The 19,417-nt window shown below is 40.6% G+C and overlaps 1 protein-coding gene across 3 annotated transcripts in view; it reads left to right on the top strand.

The window, feature by feature from the left end:
* Positions 1–127: 127 nt before the first annotated feature.
* The window catches only part of TBC1D12 (TBC1 domain family member 12), an 85,638-nt gene continuing 66,348 nt past the window's right edge, over positions 128–19,417 (top strand). Inside the window, exon 1 of one of the 3 annotated variants that reach the window (XM_043475939.1) lies at positions 128–1,192. In XM_043475939.1, the coding sequence (XP_043331874.1) occupies positions 261–1,192 (932 nt within the window). In that variant the 5' untranslated portion in view covers positions 128–260. The remainder of the gene's footprint in view (positions 1,193–19,417) is intronic. The other 2 variants (XM_043475940.1, XM_043475941.1) reach the window with 2 other exon arrangements.

Genomic DNA, 19,417 nt, shown 5'->3' with positions numbered 1-19,417 from the left:
CGGAGTGGGTCTCTCTAGCTACCGTCTCTATGGTTCGCGGAATCTCCAGGTCGGAGCTTGACCGGTCTGGCTTTTGCGCGTGCGTGAGCCCAGGCGCGTGCCCGCCCCCCTGCAACTGCCCGAATTCCCGGGAGGGAGGGGTGGGTCTGGGAACGTTGCGGCGGTAGCCGCTGCGGCCCCAGCGTTCAGGGCTCTTCCCCGGCCAAGCCTGTGCTGGGGAGCTTCCGCTGCCTCCTCCGGCGGCGCTCACCCGGCCACAGATGGTGGGTCCGGAGGATGCCGCAGGCTGCTCGGCAAGAAACCCCAAGTTGCTCCCTTTGCCGGCGCCCGATTCCGCGGGCCTGGACGGGAAAATGATTCGGGCCACAGGCGGCTTTGGCGGAGGCGTCGGCGCTGTGGAGCCTCCCGAAGAGGAGGAGGAGGAGGAGGAGACGCCGCCGCCTCAGCAGCTCCTTCGGCGTTACCTCGCGGCGGCCGGGGCACAGCTGGAGCCCGGGCTGTGCTACTGTCCGCTCCCCGCCGGCCACTCCTGTGGTCTGCCGCCCTTGGCAGCCCCGCGCTCGGACGCCTGCCAGCCGGACGCCGGCTCCAAGCACCGGGACGCGGAGGCGGTGGATGCTGGCTCGGCGCGACACGGTGGCATGACCAACGGGGACTCGGGCTTTCTGCTGGGTCAGGACTCTCGCGACCTGGCCCGCGCCGGCAGCCGGGAACCGCGCCACCGCCGCCTCGGTCCGGACGGGCCTGGCGACGAGGGCGCGGACGGCGCGGGCATCCTGTCTGACTGGGCCGCGCCGCTCGAGGACCCACTGCGGAGCTGCTGCCTGGAGGCGGCGGACGCCGAGGAGCCCGAGGGCGCGGGCAGCGGCGCGAGGGACAGTTCGACCAGCGACGGCAGCGGCAGCGAGGACTTGGAGCGGCCGGGAGCCGGAGCCGGGGGTTCCGAGGAGGGCGCGTCGCCCATCACCTCGGCGGAGAGGACTAGTGGGGGCTCCGGCGCCAAGCCGCGCGTCGGTTTCTCTGACGTTCACTTGAACTCTCGGAATACGTTCGAGGTGAGCCGCTGCCAAAGCGCCCGCGACCACCTGCCGCCGGCGGGGGCGCCGGTGTCCTTGCCGGCCGCGGAACAGGGCCCTGCCGGGCCCTCGACTCGGGCTCGACGGAGCGGCGGCTTCGCCGACTTCTTCGCCAGGTACAGCTGAGGCTACGCCGGGGTTCGGAGCGGGCTCGGGGCCGGGGGCGGGCGGATAGCGACGTGAGTGCAGCCTCCGCGTGGCTCTCGCTGGCATCAGGATTGAGCTTTGATTTGTTACAAGAGGGACCAGGAACTAGGTCTGCATTGTGTTGTGCGTCTGGATCGGAGAAGTTGTGAGCGCGGGGAGCCAATCTTGGTGTTTCCCTGAGCTGGACGCTGTACCTGCCATTCACATCTGGTTTCTGTGAATTTAGGCCAGCGTGCTAGTGCCATATCTACAGTTTTGCCTCTTCCAGAGAAATAGACAGCCTTCTTCGTTCGCGTGTACTATACTGTTGGGATTTAGGGACGGGTGGCGGTGCGGTGCGGGGTGTGTGTGTACTGGTGCGGTTGTGAAAGAGAAAGGGAAGTCTCTTTGCGTGGAATCTAAACCCATTCGAGTAGATTGGAAATTATTGAAATTAGACGTGGTTGAGTTTCATAGCGTTTAACAGCCTGTTTCAGTGGCCTTTATTAAAATACCGTCAGTTTAGTGTTTAAAATTTGATCCAGCCTTTAAAACCAAATTACTATGGCACTTTATCTAGAAAATTCCTTTTCCCCACTTTTGCCAGATAGACCTATACTTTTTTTCGGCAACTTATGTTAAATTTTTATGGTGTCGTATATGTGATTTGTCCTGCTAGTCTTCAAGTTAAATTGTGGTGCTGGACATTGCAGTTTCTCAGTGGGACGTTGATAGGGATAAATATATCGTTAGAACATACTCATCTTAATTCACCTTAGTGAAAAAGCAGTGTCCTGTGAGTCAGATTTTGACACCCTTTTTTTTTAAGTCTCTAGACAACTAGGAAAATATTTCCAACTTGGAAAACCCTCCCTTTCAAAGTTCTTTCTCCTTTCTTCTGTGTTTTTGTTCCCTTTTCAGGGATCATGACAAAAACCAGAAATAAAGAAACAAAGTAATGAGTCTCAGGTTTGAGAGGATATGCAAGCAGTGTGTGTATCTGTAGACTCACAGTTTTCTGATTGAAATTAGTGTTTCTTATTCCCTTTTCTACTCTAGTAACTTTTATTTTTTCCTGCTTGTGTACATTTACAAATAAATTATGAAGTTGTTTAAATCAAGATTGGGGAAATCCTAATTATATTTTAGTCATGTGTGTATTTGGTTGCTCAGTGGTGTCCAACTCTTTATGACCACAGAAGGTAGCCCACCAGGCTCCTCTGTCCATGGGGATTCTCCAGGCAAGAATGCTGGAGTGGGTTGCCAGTGTCCTCCTCCAGAGGATCTTTCCACACAGGGATCAAACCCAGATCTCCTGCATTGCAGGCAGAATCCTTACCAGCTGAGCTACCAGAGAAGCCCTGTTTTACTCATAGGACAACATATATAGTAGTGAAATGTGTGTTTGTGCCTCAAATTGTGCAAAGATCTGTGCAAAGAGACATACTTAAAGCTAGTAGTGGCAATATTTTTAAAGCTCTTAAGGTGTGTGAAGCCTGTAGGTATTTTGTTGGTTTTTTTTTTTTTTTTGACTTTTTTTTTTGTGGAACTTGTGCGTATTTATTGGTCATGTTTTGATGTTAGGTATCAGGCAGTTTTAGACTTGAACAGGACTTTGGAGAGCATAGCTAGTTGACATTCATATGGCTTAGTTGATATTCATATGATATACTTTTCATGTGTATCAGAGCACTGAGTGTAAAGTCAGTAAACTTAGGTCCCTGAAGTTAATTTCTCTAAGCTTCATTTTTGAGATATGGACGTCAAGATTCTAAGCATCGTTGCTTCCTTCATATAACATTCTTGGGAAAGGACAGAATCAGACATTAGGACTGTTTTTCTGTTAACCTTTAGTCAAAACCTTAACTGGATGCTGAACACCTTCAAGGCAAAGACTATGACCTTCATTTCTGAATCTAAAATATCTAGTGTTGTATGAAGAATCCCATTCAGATTGTGTTGAAGTGACAACTTTCATGGACTGTCCCTCTTTTACTGTTCTCTAGGTAGTGTAATTTTGAACAAATCTATTTCCAAAAAGAATAATCAGAAATTTCTCTTCTCCCTACAACCTCAGAGTGTTTTTCTTCCTATAAACAGTTGTCAGCTAATGGCAGAGCTGGGTTAGAAACCAGGGTTCCTGATTTTCAGTCCAGGAATTCAATCATAACTTACGTTTACCTGTTACTTCTTTCCCACCTGATTATCTAAATCTTTCCCTTCTCCTTTCCATTTCCTCTCTTTCTCTTATCTGGGTCAAAAAAATCTATAACAAGAAATACTTTAAAAGACTGGTTTCATGTTTGTTTTAACCTTTTACAAGTAAAGAGAGTGGACCATTTTATGGCTCTGTTTATCTGTTACTACAGAAATTTGTTCAGTCAAGGCATATCATTTACAAAAGCCTCACTGAGTAGGATAGAAATCATGTAGGAGAAAAAGGAATTTGGTCCAAGATGGGACAGTTCTCATTATCTCCTTCCTGCTTGCCCTTCCTTCTAGATGAAATGAGTTCTAGTTCAGACTCTGTTGGGAGCTTGCCTCAGCTGCCCATGGGCATCTGTGTTTATAGTGAATTGATTACGGGAGCCCTGGAGGTAACATTCAGGAGAAGGACATGGCAACCCACTCCAGTATTCTTGCCTGGAGAATCCTGTGGACAGGGCAGCCTGGTGGACCGCTGTCCATGGGGTCGCACAGAGTCGGACACAACTGAAGTGACTTAGCAGCAGCAGCAGCATGCTTTGGAGAAAGAAATGGCAACCCACTCCAGTATTCTTGCGTGGGGAATCCCAGGGATGGGGGAGCCTGGTGGGCTGCCGTCTATGGGGTCGCATAGAGTTGGACACGACTGAAGCGACTTAGCAGCAGCAGCAGCGGCAGAAGTAACATTCCCCCAGGTCTTTGGCCTTTTCCCATCTCTAAAAGTTTTGAAGTGCTAGGTACATACCACTGCTGCCACTCTCACCAACCTAGCAGTGAGAAGATGAAAGCTAAAAGACAAATCCCTTGTGTTTGTAGGCTAGCCTTTGTTTCCTAAGGGTATGTTTATTATTCTGTTCTGAAAGTGAAGTAACTTTAAACCATTTTTATGGGTCCTTTAAGCAAATCAGTGTCTTGTTTTCAAACTAGACTGGTTTGTTTTTTAAGTTATACACTCCTTTTTGTTTGTTTTTTATGTATGCTCTTAATAGGTGTATTTTAAAAGACATTTAATACTTTTGAGTATTAATACTCGAATACTTTTGTTCTGATTGCACTGGCAAAGTCACTGTTGTTTAGAAACACACAAGTATGTATCTGTGTCTCCTGATAGTGTTAATATATATATTTTTAAAATACAAAATCTGCATGATAAATCACAAGAATTTAGTAACTTAAAAGGGCATGACTAAGGTAGGGAAAAAATACTAAAGATTTTTTTCCTTCTATCTGAAAGATAAACTTTAGATTCTGGAATTTATATAAATCTTTATAGATTGATTTTATAGATTCTGGAACATAGAGATTCATATAGTTTACCCTGTAGTTACCAACTCTGAAACTTCCTAAACGTTGCACAAAATTATTTTTGTGGATCTCTTTTTATTATGGGTAGCTGAATAGGGAAGACTAGCAATGGTAGGTTCATTTAGTGGTTTCTTTTCACATATTAGGCGTCCCTTGTGGCTCAGCTGGTAAAGAACCCACCTGCAATGTGGGAGACCTGGGTTCAATCCCTGAGCTGGGAAGATCCCCTGGAGAAGTGAAAGGGTACCCACTCCAGTATTCTGGCCTGGAGAATTCCATGGACTATATAGTCCATGGGGTCGCAGAGTCAGACATGACTGAGCGACTTTCACTTTCATATATAGGCAGTCTCCAATCTCCCCACTATGAAAATTGTTGAGAATATACTTTTTGTTATGATATTGAGAATTTTTAAAATTTCTGTTATAATTTTTCTTAGTTTAAGATTCTCAGAAACAACAAAATCAACCATATTTTCACTACTACTCAAAATTTAGTTGATGTACACTAGTTGATGAAATCATTATTCACCGAACTGAGCCATCATTGACTTTCATCAGATAGGACTCCCTTATTTGTCCTACAGTGTGTATTCTTCCCAGTCAACTAAAATAAAAGCCACAGTTTCAGGACCAGTTTCTAAAAAAAAAAAAAAAAAAAAAAAAAAAATCTCTTCTTTAACATTTCAATAAAGAAAAGGTAAAATATCAAACCTCTGATAAGTTTTAAAAGATTTTTATAGCTCCCCAAAGCAAACAGTTCTTTATAACAGGTGTGGTATGATTATTTAAAAGGAGAATTAAGATATATCTTGCTCTAAACATTAATTTTTTGTTAGTAGAATACTATAAAAATGTTCATTAATGTGTCACTAAGGAAATTCTGTTGGACGTTACTTTTATATTAATTAAAATGTGTGAAATTTTAGAAAAACTGAGAAGAATGTCTAATTAGTTGTTTTAGAATAAAAATGAGTCTTTTAAGATTTTAGAGTGTTGTGAAGCTACCCATTATAATATTAGATTGGGGAGCTAATGGCTGACGAGTGTTTTGTTCCCTTTTCTTATGTCTAGCCCTCTCCCCCAGCTCAGATCCAATAATTTCTTAAAAAAAAAAACAACAACTAACTGCAAAGCACTAGTTACCTATACCAAACCATTAGAAACCCAACATTGATTCAAGGAGTTCATGGTTAGAGATGTAATCATCTGAATATAAATTCAGTAGAAAGTATTGCTACTGCTAAGTCACTTCAGTTGTGTCGGACTCTGTGCAACCCCATCCCTGGGATTCTCCAGGCAAGGACACTGGAGTGGGTTGCCATTTCCTTCTCCAATGCATAAAAGTGAAAAGTGAAAGTGAAGTTGCTCAGCCATGTCCGACTCTTCTCGACCCCATGGACTGCAGCCTACCAGGCTCCTCCATCCATGGGATTTTCCAGGCAAGAGTACTGGAGTGGGGTGCCATTGTCTTCTCCATAGAAAGTATTGGGAAACTCTAATTTTTGTGGGATTTAGTTAATTTTAATCACTCAAACATTATTTCGAAGTGCTAAACTAAACTAACATTTTAACACTAAGCCCTAGTAAGCAAAGCAGACTCTAATATTAACTTGGAATTGGGACTTCCCTGGTGGTCCATTGGTTAAGAATCCAGGCTTCTGTGGTAAGACACAGAGATTTACTTTTTTATTTTATTTTTTGAGACTTACTTTTTATTTTTTAAGATACTTTTTTAAGAATAGTTTTATGTTTATAGAAAAGTTGCAAAGGTACTATAGAAAGTTCTGATATATCCCTCGTCCAGTTCTCCTGTTGACAGTATCACATAACTGTGGTACATTTGTCACAACTAAGAATCCATCATTTGTACGTTATTACTAGTTGAACTCCATGCTTTGTTTGGCGTAGAGTTATTGACTAAAAGAGCCTTCCCAGGTGGCTCAGTGGTAAAGAATCTGCCTGCCAATGCAAGAGATACAGGAGACTTGGGTTTGATCCCTGGGTTGGGAAGATCCACTGGAGAAGGAAGTACAATCCGCTCCAGTATTCTTGCTTGGAAGAGTCCATGGACAGAGGAGCCTGACTGCCTACCGTCCATGGGGTCACAGAGTCGGACACAACTGAGCACGCGTGCACCACACCTTTACTGTTGGCTGTAAGACTTTTATTTGGGAAACTGTTGTGGTTTACTGTAAAATCAGAACTGTTTAAAGTAGAAGGAATTTTAGGAATCACTTTATTCATTCTTTAATACTCTATGGAAAATCAGGGTTAGCTATTTGCTAGCCATCACTTAGTAAGATGGTATTAATTTAGTATTGGAAATGAACTAGAGATGTTAATGAGTTCAGGTGATCTAAAGCAATGTTTTTTAAAGCTTTTCAGTTCAGATTATTTGGATTTAACAACCAGTACCCATTTGCCTCTGGAAAAAAAATGTCAAGTATATTTTAATTTTACATAATTTCATATTTTTACAAAATTATTTTAATATGTTTTTCCTTGATAATTTTTTTGATTCCTGAAATATTCCTGTGACCTAAGAAAGGTAGGGTTTATTTTTATTTTATAGCTATTTGCCAAGAGACAGAGAGTTAATTAAAAAAATATTAGAACTAGGGATAGGTATGATTCCTGGGGCTTGAAGCTAATACATTGATTTCTGTGAATTATAAGAAGTGTAGTGAAAATACTATTGTCTTGAGAAATAAGAAACTTGACTTTTGTCCTGGGTAGTTTCTTTTCTTGTATCATTAAATAATTTATGTGATCTTGGGCAAATCACTAAATTTCTTCACTTCACTTTCCTCATCTGTGAAATTTGGAGATTCAGAGTGCCTTTCAGCTCCAATACACTGTTGTAAACCTCAAATATTTGTTGGCTAAATACTACAAATGTGAATTGAATTGAGTTAAAGAGAATGCTTTTAAAAAAAATAGCATGTTTTTTCATCTATAAAATGAAAAAGTTGCCAGGGATAGAAATACCCCTTCAACTCTGAATTCTACCTTGAACATTTTTTGGTAAAGGTCTAACTCTACCTGAGGGTAATCATGCTAAACATCAGTCTAAACATCAGTGATCTTTGTTTATTTTATTTTATTTTTTTTCAGTGATCTTTGTTTAGTGTCTCATAAGCAGGCAGTCTCATAAACAGACCAACAGCTCTCTCTCTTTTTTTTTTCTTTAGCAATTCTAGATTTTTTTTTCTTTATAATTTCTTTGGAGTAGAAAAGAGAGAGAGTAAGATAATAAGTAAATTCTAGTTAATCAGTGAATTGGAGTTGGATACTTGAACTTCCAGACCATGAGTTTTTTCTGTTTGCCAGTGTGCTGCTTTGGGAACTGATCACTTAGTACAATAGTCCCTAGCCTTGTTATACTGCAAAATAACCTAAAAGCACATTAAAAAAATGAGATGCTTCATAATCCGCAACCCTTAGTTAGATTCAGGGGACTTGCCCTTGGCAGTTGAAATCTTTAAGCTATACGATGGATATGGAAGTGAAGTAAAGTGAAGCAAAAGTTGCTCGGTCGTGTCTGACTCTTTGCAACCACATGGACTATACAGTCCATGGAATTTTCCAGGCCAGAATACTGGAGTCGGTAGCCTTTCCCTTCTCCAAGGGATCTTCCCAACCCAGAGATTGAACTCAGGTCTCCCTCATGGCAGGCGGATTCTTTACCAGCAGAGCAACAAGGGAAGCCCAGGATGGTTATAGTGTACTGCTTAAAGATGCTGATTGTGGAGTTAGACTGCTTGAATTAGCTTGTTGTTTTTTAGTCACTACGTTGTGTCCGACTGTTTGTGACCCCATGCACTGCAGCACACCAGGCTCCTTTGTCCTCCACCATCTCCCAGAGTTTGTTCAAATTCATGTCCATTGATTTGATGATACCATCTAACCGTCTCATGACAACATACTCCAGTGTTCTTGCCTGGAGAATCCCATGGACAGAGGAGGCTACAGTCCATGCGGTCGCACAGAGTCTGACATGACTGAAGTGACTGAGCACAGGCACTGCACGTGCCCATCGAGTCAGTGTGCTGTCTAACCATCCATCCTCTGCCGCCCTCTTCTTTCGCCTTCAATCTTTCCCAGCATCAGGGTCTTTTCCAGTGAGTTGGCTCTTCCATCAGGTGGCCAAACTATTAGAGCTTCAGCTTCAGCATCAGCCCTTCCAATGAGTATTTACGGTTAATTTCCTTTAGGCTTGACTGGTTTGATCTCCTTGCAGTCCAAGGAACTCTCGGGAGTCTTTAGCACTGCAGTTCTAAAGTATCAATTCTTGGGCCCTCAGCCTTCTTTACTGTCCAACTCTCACACCTGTACATGACTACTGGAAGCACCACTGCTTTGACTATACAGACCTTTGTCAGCAAAGTGTTGTCTTTGCTTTTTAATACACTGTTTAGGTTTGTCATAGTTTTCCTTATAAGAAGCAAGCGTCTTTTAATTTCATGGCTGGAGTCACCATCTGCAGTGATTTTTGGAGCCCAAGAAAATAAAATCTATCACTGATTCAACTTTTCCCCCAAATGTTTGCCATGATGTAATGGGACCAGATGCCATGATCTTAGTTTTTTTAACGTTGAGTTTCAAGCCAGCTTTTTCACTCTCCTGTTTCACCCTTATCAAGAGGCTCTTTATTTCCTCTTCACTTTCTGCCATTAGAGTGGTATCATCTGCATATATGAGGTTGTTGATATTTCTCCTGGCAATCTTGATTCCAGCTGGTGATTCATTCAGCCCGGCATTTTGTATGATGTACTCTGCATATAAGTTAAATAAGCCAGGTGAAAATATACTGCCTTGTCATACTCCTTTCCCAGTTTTGAACCAGTCAGTTGTTCTGCATCTGGTTCTAACTGTTTCTTCTTGACCCACGTACGAGTTTCTCAGGAGACAGGTAAGGTGATCTGGTATTCTCATCTCTTTAAGAATTTTTCACAGTTTGTTGTGATCCACACAGGCAAAGGTTTTCTTGTAGTCAGTGAAGCAGAAGTAGATGTTTTTCTGAATTCTCTTGCTTTCTCCATGTTGGCAGTTTGATCTCTGGTTCCTGCCTCTTCTAAACAGAGTTTTTACATTTGAAAGTTGTTCATGTACTGCTGAAACCTAGCTTGAAGAACTTTGAGCATAACCCTGCTAGCATGTGAAATGAGCTCAATTGTATGATAGTTTGAACATTCTTTGGCATTGGCCTTCTTTGGGATTGGAATGAAAATTAGCTTACTAGCTGTATACTTAGGGATAGGTAACTTGACCTCTCTGGACCTTAGACAACTCATCCATAAAATGTGGGTAATAACGATAGCTATCTCATGGGATTATCATGAGCGTTAAATGAAATAATATGGTAAATGCCTTGTATTTATTATGTGGTGTATAGTGAGGACCCACATCTTATTATTCAGACTACAGAAGATAGCCACAATTCCTTTCCCAACTCCCTCACTGAAATCACTGGTTTAAAAAAAGGGAGAGCCTGGGATGAATTTTTTGTGTACTCACTAAAGAAGCATTGCACAGTTTATGTAGTAGATTTTAAAACAGTTTGTATTCGGGATTGGATGGGTGTTAAAGTGGACTCTGGTGTAATGATACAGCATTTCTAGAAGTCTTGAAGCTTTGCCTAAAAAGCAAATCTGAGAAGGAACTGAAAGGAGAGAATGTTGAGAAAGATTAAAATATTTGTATCTTTTATTGTTTTAAGGACCTTACATAGACAGGGAAAGATACTTTTTAAGTTTAAATTCATGAGCTGTTTAACTTGGCTTACTCATATATTTTATACTTAGTATGTTGTGGTAGGAAAACTATGGGGAAATGTGGAAACATTGGGAGATTTTGAAGTGATACATTTGTTACACATCTCCAAATGTATTATTCAGAAAGGGAAAGACAGACCTTTTTGAGGTGGCTTATTCCTATTCCTAGGAACCGTATTGACTACATTAAAGTTGTCCCCAGGGAGTTCTGATTGCTTGTTGCTTAGACCCTACTACAGTAGTTATTAAACATTAGTGTTTAAAACTGGGCTTTCCAGGTGGGTCTAGTGGTAAAGAACCTGCCTGCCAGTGCAGGAGATATCAGATACTCAGGTTCAATCCCTCGGTCAGGAAGATCCCCTAGAGGAGGCATGGCAATCCACTCCAGTATTCTTGCCTGGAGAATCCCATGGACAGAGAAGTCTGGCGGGCTATTGTCTATAGGGTCACAAAGAGTCGGACACAACTGAAGTGGCTTAGCAGTAGCAGCAGCATCAGTGTTTAAAATTACCTGTGGTAGGGGATGGGGTGGGATGTGAATTCCTTGAGTACTCTTTTTGATTCTGTAGATCTTGGGTGGGGTCCAGTAGGAATCCAAATGTTTAACAGGATTTCTCAAGTGATTCTGATGAAAGTGGTTCACTTCAGTTCAGTTGCTCAGTCGTGTCTGACTGTTTGCGACCCCATGAATCGCAGCATGCCAGGCCTCTCTGTCCATCACCAAGTCCCGGAGTTTATTCAAACTCATGTTCATCGAGTCGGTGATGCCATCCAACCATCTCATCCTCTGTCGTCCCTTCTCCTCCTGCCCCCAATCCCTCCCAGCATCAGGGTCTTTTCCAGTGAGTCAACTCTTTGCATGAGGTGGCCAAAGTACTGGAATTTCAGCTTCAGCATCGGTCCTTCCAGTGAATACCCAGGACTGATGTCCTTTAGGATGGACTGGTTAGATCTCCCCGCAGTCCAAGGGACTCTCAAGAGTCTTCTCCAGCACCACAGTTCAAAAGCATCAATTCTTTGGTGCTCAGCTTTCTTCACAGTCCAACTCTCACATCCATACATGACTACTGGAAAAACCATGAAAATGGTTACCACACTATAATTCGTGAAATACAGTTGACTGTTTTCAAACAGGAGTTTGAACTGCCCGGGTCCACTTACATGTGGATTTTTTTCAATAATAAATACTACAGTCCTACACACCATCCTCTGTTGATTGAATTCTGGGTGCAGAGGAAAAGGGGATGACAGAGGATGAGATGATTGGATGGCATCACCGACTTGATGGACGTGAGTTTAAACAAGAGTTGGTGATAGACAGGAGTTGGTGATAGACAGGGAAGCCTGGCGTGCTGCAGTCCATGGGATCGCAAAGAGTCAGACATGACTGAGCGACTGAACTGAACTGAACTGCAGATAAGAAGGGCGGACTGTAAGATTATACTGGGATTTTTGACTATGTTAGGTCCCCCTAGTCCTCGAGTTGTTCAGGTGTCAGCTGAAATTATTGATAGGCAGAGCTCTCCAGGTGGTAACTAAAAGAAGGTACAACATACATTTAAAGCTTAGATTGCTTTATTGACTTAAAATTAAAATTGGGTCATATTGAGGTACTATGTAATTGATGAGTATGAATAGAGATACAGGAGAGAACAGATATAAGTACAAATATAGAAGTATTTTACTAACTTTCACTAGATTGAGAAGCTATCTCTGCATAATTAAAATCCCGTTTTCCTTTTTATTAGTGGGAAAGTTCTTTTACTTTCACTTTATGTGGTTTTAGATAGCCATACTTACATGTTCTGTGAAAAGCTTTAACTCAAAAAACTTTACTTAGGTCTCTTCAACATGGAGTCAGAACTTAACTTCTTATTTATAGTTTATCAAAAAGGGCATTAATTTTCCTTCCTTCTGCTGAGTAGTTGTAATTCTTTTCCATGCCTTTAAGAAAAAATTCTGCACGTTGCACGTGGCTTATTCCCCTCCAGAATTTGCTGCTTCAGCCTTTCTTGCACTTCTTATTTCTGTAGCCAAAACAAGAAAGAGAGGGGAACCCATGTGACTGTCTGGCTTTTCAGCAGGCTCTTTCCTGTGATTAAGAGAAGTTTACCTAGGAAAGCAAGCCACAAATTACATTCCTACTTAGGGCTAGTTTAAGAGGTAACTTGGTAATGTGTTTAATTTTTAATTTACCTTTGAATTTGCTTTTCAGTTTCTTTTTAATTTAAATTTGATTTTGGGTTACATTTCTTGGTTAAAAACAATACTTGCTTCTGTCTCTCTCTAACCTCACACAGATGAAAACATTTTAAATTTGGAAATGAACATGATAGTTTTGAAATCAAATTCTGTGCTGTGTTCTCATATTTTCCCCAATACTGTAATATACAACTATATTATTTAGAATTTCCAAATCTGGTTTTCATCTAGACTGTTTGTAGTCATTTTCTAGTCAAGTAGGCAAAAGGCTTTTCTTTTGCTGTCCCAGAAAAGTTATTCAAAGACCACAACACTGTATTGGTTTTTGTTGTTGTTAGAAAAACATAAAATGTTCATTTACCTCCTTTCTAAAAACAGCACGGGGAGTACAAAATACACTATAGATAAATACTTTGTTTTCACGCATTCCAGTTCAGGTAGTGAGAAAGGAGACAAAATTGGGAAGGTGTGGGGGTTTCCTTAGAGACGAGAGAAACTGTTAGAATGAGTCTGAAGAGGTTCGTGCAGAGAAAAATTGCTGGAGAGAGTAAGCGTTAGCTGCAAGTTAGCTCGGTACTTTGGTCTGTGCGCTTACCACAGGTTATTTACATATTTATTTTTCTATTCTGCTTATATCAATGCCCTGGGATGCTTCTGGCAACTTCTTAAAGATTGTTGCTGTGCCTCTTCCTCTCAACTTCCCTAATATCCCCATCCTGGGGCTTCCCAGGTGGTTCAGTGGTAAAGAATCCACCTGCCTATGCAGGAGCCACAGGAGATACAGATTCAGACCCTGGGTTGGGAAGATCCTCAGGAAGAGGAAATTGCAATTCACTCCAGTGTTCCTGCCTAAAATTCCAACAGAGGAGCCTGGTGGGTTACAATCCATAGGGTCACAGTCAGACACAACTGAACAACTAAGCACCTTCATGGCTTCTTAACAGGTTATATCTTGCAAAAGAAATATTTTTTAATGACAGATTGTATCAGTTCAGTTCAGTCGTGTCTGACTCTTTGCGACCCCATGGACTGCAGCACGCCGGACCTCCCTGTCCATCACCAACTCCCAGAGTTTACTCAAACTCATATCCATTGAGTCTGTGATGCCATCCCACCTTATCCTCTGTCATCCCCTTCTCCTCCCGCCTTCAATCTTTCCCAACATCAGGGACTTTTCAAATGAGTCAGCTCTTCGCATCAGGTGGCCAAAATATTGAAGTTTCAGCTTCAACATCAGTCCTTCCAATGAATATCCAGGACTGATTTCATTTAGGATGGACTGGTTGGATCTCCTTGTAGTCCAAGGGACTCTCAAGAGTCTTCTCCAACACCACAGTTCAAAAGCATTAATTCTTCGGCATTCAGCTTTCTTTCTAGTCCAAATCTCATGTCCATACATGACTACTGGAAAAACCATAGCCTTGACTAGGCAGACCTTTGTTGGTAAAGTAATGTCTCTGCTTTTAATATGCTGTCTAGGTTGGTCATAACTTTTCTTCCAAGGAGTAAGCGTCTTTTAATTTCATGGCTGCAGTCACGATCTGCAGTGATTTTGGAGCCCAGAAAAATTAAGTCTGCCACTGTTTCCACTGTTTCCCCTTCTACTTGCCATGAAGTGATGGGACCAGATGCCATGATCTTAGTTTTCTGAATGTTGAGCTTTAAGCCAACTTTTTCACTCTCCTCTTTCACTTTCATCAAGAGGCTCTTTAGTTCTTCTTCATTTTCTGCCATAAGGGTGGTATCTTCTGCATATCTGAGGTTATTGATATTTCTCCCGGCAATCTTGATTCCAGCTTGTGCTTCCTCCAGCCCAGCGTTTCTCATGATGTACTCTGCATATAAGTTAAATAAGCAGGGTGACAGTATACAGCCTTGACGTACTCCTTTTCCTATTTGGAACCAGTCTGTCTTTCCATGTCCAGTTCTAACTGTTACTTCCTGACCTGCATACAGATTTCTCAAGAGGCAGGTCAGGTGGTCTGTTATTCCCATCTCTTTCAGAATTTTCCACAGTTTATTGTGATCCACACAGTCAAAGGCTTTTGCATAGTCAATAAAGCAGAAATAGATGTTTTTCTGAAACTTTCTTGCTTTTTCGATGGTCCAACAAATGTTGGCAATTTGATCTCTGGTTCCTCTGCCTTTTCGAAAACCTATATATAAGGTTTAATTTAGACTTTAAAAGTTTAGGTTGTTAGTATGACAGATTCATATATTACAGTTTACATATATCAAAGTATAAGATAAATGCAATATACAGTTTTACAAAATGTAGTCTTACTTGAGCTCCAGTGCTAAAAGGTAAGTTTCTCCTACAAGGACCATGGTAAAATTAGCAAACAATTTAAATCTGCCACCCATGAGAAACTTATTCATTATCAGGAAGATATATTATGTATAAATTTAAGTTTTGAAGTAAGTTATTGAAGTTTCAAATCGTTAAAAGTCTTAATTGACTAAGTTTCTGTGTTGTGAAGAGTGATAAAATTTGAGTTGCTTTTTCGGTTACATAGCCCTTTACACTCCTTACCTCACCCATGTTGAATTGACTTTTTAATTTTATCAGTACACCAAGAGTTAGAGAGCTTGGGTGTTGTTTGGAAAACAAAAGATTTGTTGTAATTCATAATTGGGAGTTGAATACACAAAATTTGTTGTCTAAAGATTAAAAAATATAGCTTTTGATAAAAATGATATGAGGTAACCAGCACAGTAATTGAACGTATAACCAGAGAGTGATGTCCATCTTTGTGATATACTTCCAGAAGCACAAGAATACCATACTAGGACCGTGATTACCTTTCAAAATAAGTTATACTGTTAGCACAAGTGAGAATTATATTGCGTGAAGAAAAAAAATTAGAAGCTAACCACTATAAAATGTTCTTGATTAAAATAATAACTAGCTACACATTGTAATGAAGAGATAATATTGTTTTGCTGTTGTGTGAGACCACCAAAATCTTTTGATTTTGATGGAAATGTCATAAAATCAAGTGGAATAAAAGACAGGTGCCTTGGTCAGTAGAAATATTTTAACTGTGCTCCTGGAAGACGGGTTCAATTCAGAAAGTGCTTCTAGGTCAGATGAGCAAAGTGTCAACTAAACAACAACCCCCAGAGCTAAGTGTCCGCCTCTCTATTGTGAGTGAGTTTAGGCACCTGATAGATGTGGTTTGGCCTCTGCTTGAATTCTTTCACTAACAAGCAACTCTATTTCCTCAATGCAGCCCATTGAGGGTATTAATTGTTAGAAGGTTCTTTATGTCAAAGAACAGTGTATCCCTTTGTAATGTTCCTGGTCCTCATTTGCCCTTTAGAGCCACAAAGAACAAGTGAGTTCTTTTACATAATTGCTGTTCAGAAATTTAAAGATTGCTACTGAATCTGTTTTTGACCCTGCTAGCTAAGCATATACAATTCTTATGAATTAGCTTGATATTTTCTTACCATTTATTCATTCAGCAAATGCTATTGAGCCCTATTATATATATGAGGTACTAAGGAAATTAGAGAAAAAATATTCTATTAACAAACTTAAGATGGGCGAATCATATAAATCAGTACTTACAATACAAACCTGATTAGTGTTATAAAAGAAAATACAAGGGTGCATCAGTGGCACTGAAGGAGTGATTAACTTTGGTCATAAGACATTAGGGAACTTTTTACATTAGATGAAATATGAATGCATAATTTTTCTGTTTTGTTTTTACTGGTGAGGAGGAGGGTTTGGATTGGAATGAGGCTGAAGCCAGTACAGGCACACAACAGCATATGCAGAATTATACATGAAATAGCACAGCAGTTTTGAAACTGTAGAGACTTATTAGTATGACCTCACCTTAGGACGCAGGGCTTCTTTGGTGGCTCAGTGTTAGTGAAAAGTCCGCCTGCCAGTGCAGGAGATGCAGGTTCAATCCCTGGGTTGTGGTGATCCCTTGGAGAAGGAAATGGCAACCCAGTGCGGTATTCTTGCCTGGGAAATCCCTTGGACAGAGGAGCCTGGCAGGCTACACTCTACGCGGTCACAAAAGAGTCATTTGTGACTTAGCAACTAAACAATAGCAACAATAGAACAACACCTTAGGGCAAGTGAGGTAAAGTGTCAAAAATGGAGACAGAAAGGTTGGGGCTAAATTATCAATGAGTTTGTGTGACAGAACTACACAGTTTTAATTGATTCCATAAGGGGTGGCAGCATACCAGACCTTTGATGGGTTTTCAAAACAAGGGCAACATGCTTAAGATTGTGTTTTAGAACAGTGACTCTGGTAGCAGCGTAGCAGATGATTTGGGACTTGAGAAACTGGGACTTGGATAGTTTATCTGTAGTGGTAGTTTATCTGTACTTGTCAGTCTCTTTATTAAAGTGTGATATCCAAGTCATTGATGTAAATTCAGTCTCTATCAGAAGAGTTAACTAACAAATTCAGTGATATATGCTTACCTTGGGCTTCCCCGGGTGGCTCAGATGGTAAAGAATCTGCCTGGAATGCGGGAGGCCCAAGTTTGATCCCTGGGTCCAGAACATGCCCTGGAGGAAGAAATGGCGATCCACTCCAGTATTGTTGCCTGGAGAACCTGGGGCAACCTGGGGCAACCTGGGGCTGCGAAGAGTTGGGACACAACTGAGCAACTAATGTACACACGTGTCTACACAGTAGCCATTTTGTGAAGCTTTAATGAAGGTAAACTTTGATTTTTGTTTTGAGGGAAGTGGGATGATATGAAATTGGAGAGTCATGTGAAAAATTATGTCTACCATGTTTTATAAGGAGTTTGATGAGGAGGGGCGAAGAGCCAGGATAGTTGTTAGGCCAATTTTTTCCCCTTTAAATTCAGTTACAGTTGATTTACAATATTATACTAATTACAGGTATATAACCTAGTGATCTGATATTTGTGGGTTATACTCCATTTAAAGTTATTACAGGGATGTCCCTGGTGATCCAGTGGCTAAGACTCCATGCTCCCAATGCCGTGGGTCCAGATTCAATCCCTGGTCAAGGGAACTAGATTCCGCATGCCACAGCTGAGACCTGGTACAGCCAAATAAAAAGTAATTAAAAATAAATTTAAAAAATAAAATTATTGTAAAGTATTAGCTATATTTCATGTACTATACATGATATCCTTCTAATTTATTTTATACCTAGTAGTTTGTAATTGTTGTGGAACAGAAGGGAAACAATTTCAGAGGAAATCCTATGAGAATAAAGTAGTAAAATCATGTCTTTATATCCAATGCACAAGTTCTGAATATTGCTTCATAAAAGTGGATGGTGGACATGTACCCATCACCTGTTTTTGAGGATTGAATGAGGTAAAGACTAAGTGTTGAGACTTTCATCATTACTTGTAGGTGTATGTTTCTCTTCTACTAAAATGAAAACTCCCTGCAGATATGAAACATGTCTTTTTTGTCTTTGTAAAGACACATAGAGCCATGTATATACGAACACAAAGATTTATTGGATTAAAAACTTTTTTAAAAGTACCAGGGGTTAATAGTTAAATGATTGGAACCTTTGGAATGGTCACTCTGGGAGTAATAGTATCATTTCTCAAAGTATGTTTGATTCCTTTCTCTGGGAGATGTTTCTGTAGGAGAGAAATCAGTTGGGCCCATGTAAGATAAGACTGAAAAATTGAACGTGGAGGAGAGTCATAGTTGAAATACGTTAGGAAGCCAACTAAGCAAGTTCAGTTATATATTAACTATAGTAATTACTCTAATATTCTAGATATAATAGATTCATCCCCAGGCAAATAGTGAGACACATAATAATATGTAAATGGTTGAAATTTATATAAACAAGCATAAATTATTTCACCTCTGGTACTCTTCTTCCCCTTCCCTCCGGTACTCTTCTGAAGGATTAAATAAATTCAGTGACTTGGGGGTCTGCCACCCTTGAATTTGGTCATCTTTGGGTGGTTAGAGCTATACCAGTTTAATTTTGGTGAAGCCTACAACTCTTGTTAACAGGGTATTTGCAAAACAGTCTGTATTTAAAGGACTCACTTATATAGTTTGTGGTAAAATCCATAATACAGCATCTGTAACTGATACTGTTATAATGTAAAAGAAATATACTGAACTTTGTAAGTATTGCCTTTATGCTGTTGCCAGTTTTGAAGTATCCTTTATACTTTTCTACTTGTGAGGTAAATATTTTCTTTCACTTTTCTAATTAGCAAAACAAATTACATATATTCTCCTGTTTTATGGTTTGCCTTTATACTTTCTTGATAGTTTCATTTGATGCGCAAAAGTAGAAATGTTTTAAATTTGATATATTACAGTTCTAAGTATGTATAACCAATTTAGTTTGTACTGTAAAAGGTAAGATATTTATGTAGCTATCCAGAGTACAGAGGCAAAATATTGGAGAATGTGTGAAAAAAAGTACAGTTAGAGTTATTTAGTTTTAAGGAATATAACCCAACTTAAGCTACTTAAATGCAGGAGAGTTTATTGTAGGCTTGTAATAGGAATCTTGTGCACATTCTGAAGACAGAAAATAAAATATACCTGGGCTATAGAGTACCTGGAATAATGGTTTTTCTGTTTTCCAGGGAGTGTTTGGCTTTTCTCGTCTCTTTTCTGCCTCTTGGTTGTTCAGTGCCTGGTTTTTACCTGCAGAAGCTGTTTCAACTGTACCTGATTTATCAGTTCAAGCTTTTATTGTCATTTGACTCAATCTCTAAATCTTCTATT

Source organism: Cervus canadensis, chromosome 8 (assembly GCF_019320065.1).
Source record: "Cervus canadensis isolate Bull #8, Minnesota chromosome 8, ASM1932006v1, whole genome shotgun sequence".
Classification (NCBI taxonomy): domain Eukaryota; kingdom Metazoa; phylum Chordata; class Mammalia; order Artiodactyla; family Cervidae; genus Cervus; species Cervus canadensis.
Note: the sequence above shows the minus strand (reverse complement) of the source record. Positions and strands in the feature narration are given on the sequence as shown.